This window comes from Auxenochlorella protothecoides (assembly GCF_000733215.1).
Source record: "Auxenochlorella protothecoides strain 0710 unplaced genomic scaffold scaffold82, whole genome shotgun sequence".
NCBI classification, from domain to species: domain Eukaryota; kingdom Viridiplantae; phylum Chlorophyta; class Trebouxiophyceae; order Chlorellales; family Chlorellaceae; genus Auxenochlorella; species Auxenochlorella protothecoides.
In genome coordinates, this window is record NW_011934215.1 from 328,975 (window position 1) to 333,813 (window position 4,839).

The window sequence follows — 4,839 nt, forward strand, 5'->3', positions numbered from 1 at the left end:
AGGCAGGGAGCGCTGCGCTGCGCGGCGTCGAGGAACCCTTGCACCGGCCCGATCACCCAGCCAGGTGCCTCACCAGCTGGTCAGGCAGGAGATGAGCCAGAAGACGATGATCATGAAGGGGCCCCCGACCCATCCCAGCCAGGCCACGGAGTGGGGGAGGGCCAGCACTCCAGCGCCTGGGGCCGGAGGGTGGGTGGGAGTCCAGGTGTGAGAGCAGTGCCAGGGGTGTGGAGGGTTGCGATCTTCCCGGCTCCACCAAGAAGGTGACCCAAAACAGCGCACTCACCAACGATGCCGCAGAATATGTGCATAACGGCGGTCCAAAACGTCCCTGCAGTGGATGGTGGGTACCAGGTCCGACAGCTTTGCCGGTACGGTGCGGCCACCTGTCCCCCAACTCGTTGCTGCCGTTCAGGAGCCACAACACGGACCAGTACAGACTTGAACGCTCACCCGTCTTCTCATTGGCGATGCCGTGGGGGTGGGCATCCACCACCAGAGTCTTGAAGCTGCTCATCAGCGAGTCGGCTGAGCACTCACTCCGGCACTGCCACGACACCGGAGCGCTTAGTTTATAAGGCTTGAACGGAGGCGAAGCGCTCACAACATGGGGGACATTGCACCGAGAGGGCTTTGAGGGTCCTTTTGCAAGGCTTGCCCAGGGAAGTGTCCGGAGATCGCCACGAGCGAGCAACTATCACTGCACGACGAAAGTGCAGGCCCGCGGACGTCGCCGCGCGGCTTCACCGGGATCAAGCAGGACCCCCGACGATAGACGGGTATACTCTAGCACCATAGGGCCCTGCAGGGTGTGATGCACCATTACATTCTAATATGTTTCTGTATTTTGTCAATACGGAGGTAAAACTCGATGCCCTGTCTAACACGGGCGCTAGAATGAGGTGACTGTGCGAAGCCAGGGATCCTAACTTTAAAAAGTCGTGAAACTAAGATCTGAGAAAAATGGCACCCGACGCGTCGTGGACAGAAGGCAACCACAATCTGTTATTGGATAAATTATACTGACACCATGCAGAATATCAATGGTATCGATGGGTGTGAGCACTGCCCGGTTGAAGTGCAGACAACGGTCAATCAGCTCCGACACCAGCTTCGCGGAGGGGTCGATATCTCCAGACAGTCTAACGTCAGATTATGAAGCTGCTGCTGTTCAGATACTCTGAAAGGCGTTCAAACCATGAGTAGCTGCAGAAGGCACCCGTCCATGTGTTAAAGCCACATCCGCGTGCTATCCGACCATGGTCTCACCTCGCGAGGTCATCAAGCCACGTTGAGAGCTGTTTCAGTGGAACAAGGTGCAGAGTGAAAACATCAGATTCCCTTAGAGTCACACAAGTGCAAGCTCTCAAGGGGAGGGGTGCAGTGGTGCTGGAGGGGTTGGGTAGCCAGCAGAGCAGACTCATGGAGACTGCACCATAGGCTGGCACCTGGGTCATGAGTCGATGAAAATGTCTATGCTGAAGATTGTGAGGGATACTATTTCCCTATAGGCAACCAGAATGGGCTGATGCGAAGCTTTTACAGACATGCATAGTGTAGTTCGAGCGTCTTTCGTTATCCTGCCGTGGGCAAAAAGGTCGCTTGAGTCACACGCCTACGCGATGCGACATGGGTAAAGTAGAATTGTCCTCCAAGCAGGTTGAAAACATGGCGTCGCAGCAAGTTCAGTGTCGTTGCTGGGTCATCTCGCACGATTTGGTTCGTTCCGGGCGCTGCGAAGCGATTCCGCACCTGAGCACCACATTCACCGATGCCGGTGTCTTTGCAAGCAGGCCGATCCGAGCTACAAGCGAAACAGACTGTGAGTGACGCGCATCTGGTGTAGATCGCTGCACATGGCAGGTGCATGCCCCAGCATGGAGCGTTGCAGCACATCATGGAGCCCGGCACAGTGCCCGGCAACCCTTTCCGGCGCCACTCTTCTTCGCTCCCGTCCAGGGGCCTGGATGAGGCCGCGCCTGCAGACATCGCACAGGCCACAGTTGTGCACGAACAGGCTGCCTGCTCTCCCCCTGCACCTGGCTCAGTCCCTGGCAGCGTACCCTGCTCTCCTCTGGCTGCATGAGGAGCCCAGCAATGCGCTCAGCCTGCCCACCTGGGCCATCCACGTGTCATCTGTCGCCGAATGGGCCGTGGCCATGACCCTCATCAGGCGCATGGCCGATGTCACCAAGAACCCTGCCTGGACGGGCCTGAGCTGGGGGATGGTGCCCAGCCTTGGCAGCGCCATGTGTGCCGTCACCTGGTGAGGGGGCTGGTGTCCTTGCCCGTCGCCCTGGCAGTGCTGGGTCGGGGGTGCTGCCCTCTGCTGACCAGACCTCGCTCAACCCCACTCGCGACGCAGGCACCTGTTCTACAACGCGCCTGCCCTTGAGTGGCTCGTGGAGCTACAGGTGCGACCACGGGGAGGCTGCAGTTGCTGGGCAGTGCATGCGCTGAGTCGGAGTGGACCCCTGCCGTGATTGCCTTGCAGGCTCACCTGTGGGCTCTCAAATGTGTGCAGGCGCTCCTCACCCTTCTGGGGAATTTCACGCTCCTGTGGGCTGCGTACAGGCTGTACAAGGTGCAGAGTGTTCGGCCATAGCTGCCCGTTATCTGTTGTTGACCTCTTCTCTTTTCTCCCCAGTGATGGTAATTTGCCACCCGATGTTTGTGAGCAAGGGTCCCCTGTTGGTGCACAGCAGCATGTAGCTGATTGAAAATCTAGATGTTGAGTGTCTCGAGAAAAGGTACTTGAACGTACAAGGCTCTTATTAGAGAAGGCCAGGGACGCAGGTCTCCTCACCGCAAGGCCGTCTCCCAAGGCAGCGAGTTGCGCCCATTTCCAGAAGAATTGCCTGATCTTCTGCCGCATAAGCTCCATGCCCCGGATCTCGGAGCCTCGCAGAGCAGAAACAGTCGTCCTGTTGAATAAATAGACCATTTCTCATATACCTGATTGAACGAAAGTCGCCCCGACAGGATGGCGTCGGTGATGTGCTCACCGGTCGTGCTACGGGCACCAGCTCGACCCGCCTCTTCCTCATCTACCTTCGCACCTCGCGGTATGTGTGAACCTCATTCTTGTTTTTTTTCTGCTTGTTACCATCTTCATGTGCCTCCGTGGTCGGGATATGTCCAGCCTTCCATCTTGCTGACATTGCCTCACTCACCACAGGCCGGGTGCTCCATGCTGGCCGCCCCTCCACCCGCATGCACGCCGTGCTCACCGCCGAGGCCGCCGACCTCGACGTCACAAAGGTACCGACGCTTTGGGGCGCTGTGCACCGAATTTTCTGGCGGGGGTTGCGAGCTTGGTGGACTGTAGTCTATCCTCCTGCTGCACATGTTTTCCATGTTGCCAGGCGTTTGCCCTCCCCGTCTCCCACCTACCCACCACGGATCGCTCGTGCAGATGGCCCCCCTTGGGGACCGGGTCCTCATCCGCCCCAAGGAGAACGACCAGGTGGATGTGTGCTGGATGTGGTGCCTGGGACTGTGGCTGAGGAGGGGCGTCGGTGGATCTGCGCGGAGGTCGCCCAGGCGGAATGACCCATCTGACCCTCCCAAAACACACACACACACACGCAGAGGACGGCGGGGGGGGTACTCCTGCCTGAGTCCGCCCGCCAGGGTGGCATGGACGCCCTGGTGGGCACGGTGGTCGCGGTGGGGGAGGAGGCGGAGCTGGGCCTGGAGAGCGGCGACACAGTGCTGTTCAGCAAGTACGGATCTAGCGAGGTGGAGATCCCCGGCGGCTCGATCAGCTTCGTGCAGGCCAAGTCTGTGCTGGCCAAGCTGTCCTGAGGAACCCCCCTCCCATACCGTCAGCCAGGTATTGCAAAAGCCTTACAAGGGGAAGGAATGCAGAGAGAGGGCAAAAAAGGGTGGTGTCGTCTGCTCATACCCCTTGCGCCGCGCGACGGGATGCGTCGCACTGGCGGCGGGGCGGCCAGGGTCTCGAGGGGAGGGAAAGAATGCAAGAGGAGTATAAGAACAACGATGTGCAGGCAAGTCAGGGCCGAAGGCGTCAAGGGGGGCAGGGGAGGGAGGGGGGAAGGGGAGGGGGGGCAGACGTCGCCGTGGCGCAAAGTGCTTCCAGGGGCTTTGGGGTGCGGGGTAGGTTGATCCGGCGCGCGTCAACGAGTGACGCAGCGGCCGACAAGGCTGCAGGAGGGGGGCAGGCATCCAGCCAGGAGGTACGGGTGGCGAGCCGGTTGACATTTCCAGACGCGGCCGTATCATGGCCTCGCCCTCCGTCCAGGCTCATCCCCGACGATCACCACGTCTCACTGCCCTCGGGCCGGGTGCGCCGCCGCGCTCTGCGCGGCGGCCTCGCCGCCGCCCGTCGCGGAGGCCGTGGTGAGGGTGGCCTCGCCCTCATGGCTGGCTGCGGCCGTGGGTGCCGCGGAGGAGCGCACGAACTGCCCCTTCACGCGCGGACGGCTGTCGGCCAGCACCTTGCGCGCGGCGTAGCGGATGGTCTTGCGGAAGCTCAGGCCCTCGCGCTTCTCGCGGTAGCGGCGCAGCGCGGCGGCGCGCGCCTCCCGACGCTGGCGCTGCAGCACCGACCCCATGCTGAGCACGGAGGGCGTGCCGTCGGGCCGGTCAAAGGTGGCCACGCCGAGGCCGGGGCCGGGACCCAGGCGCGTCGCGTCGGAGGAGCCCGAGGCATAGGCGCCGGAGCCGCCCAGCAGCACGGTGCTGGCGCCGCTGCTGCCCGCCGTGGCGCCGCTGCCGGACCCCGGGCCGCCCGGGTGTGCAAGCTGCGGCGCGCTGGCTGCGGCGCCGGGCGCGGCGCCGCGCGCGGCCCAGGCGCCGCCGCGCGCCTGCCAGGCC

General features: G+C 62.0%; 3 protein-coding genes across 3 annotated transcripts in view; 2 read left to right on the plus strand and 1 right to left on the minus strand.

Annotated features, from left to right (window-relative positions):
- Positions 1–517, minus strand: part of F751_6186 (Amino acid permease 2) — a gene marked incomplete at both ends in the record, with an annotated part of 4,076 nt that extends 3,559 nt beyond the window's left edge. Inside the window, 3 exons of the mRNA XM_011399820.1 lie at positions 74–176; positions 287–331; positions 454–517. Of these exons, the coding sequence (XP_011398122.1) occupies positions 74–176; positions 287–331; positions 454–517 (212 nt within the window). The remainder of the gene's footprint in view (positions 1–73; positions 177–286; positions 332–453) is intronic.
- A 1,642-nt stretch (positions 518–2,159) lies between these two features.
- F751_6187 (Ycf49-like protein) lies at positions 2,160–2,605 on the plus strand (the record flags this gene model as incomplete). Its single annotated transcript, XM_011399821.1, has 3 exons — positions 2,160–2,266; positions 2,366–2,414; positions 2,525–2,605. The coding sequence occupies 3 exons, from the start codon at positions 2,160–2,162 to the stop codon at positions 2,603–2,605; spliced, it is 237 nt and encodes a 78-aa protein (XP_011398123.1).
- A 750-nt stretch (positions 2,606–3,355) lies between these two features.
- On the plus strand, positions 3,356–3,807 carry F751_6188 (10 kDa chaperonin; the record flags this gene model as incomplete). Its single annotated transcript, XM_011399822.1, has 2 exons — positions 3,356–3,466; positions 3,592–3,807. 2 exons carry the CDS (start codon positions 3,356–3,358, stop codon positions 3,805–3,807), a joined length of 327 nt encoding a protein of 108 aa, XP_011398124.1.
- Positions 3,808–4,839: the final 1,032 nt, after the last annotated feature.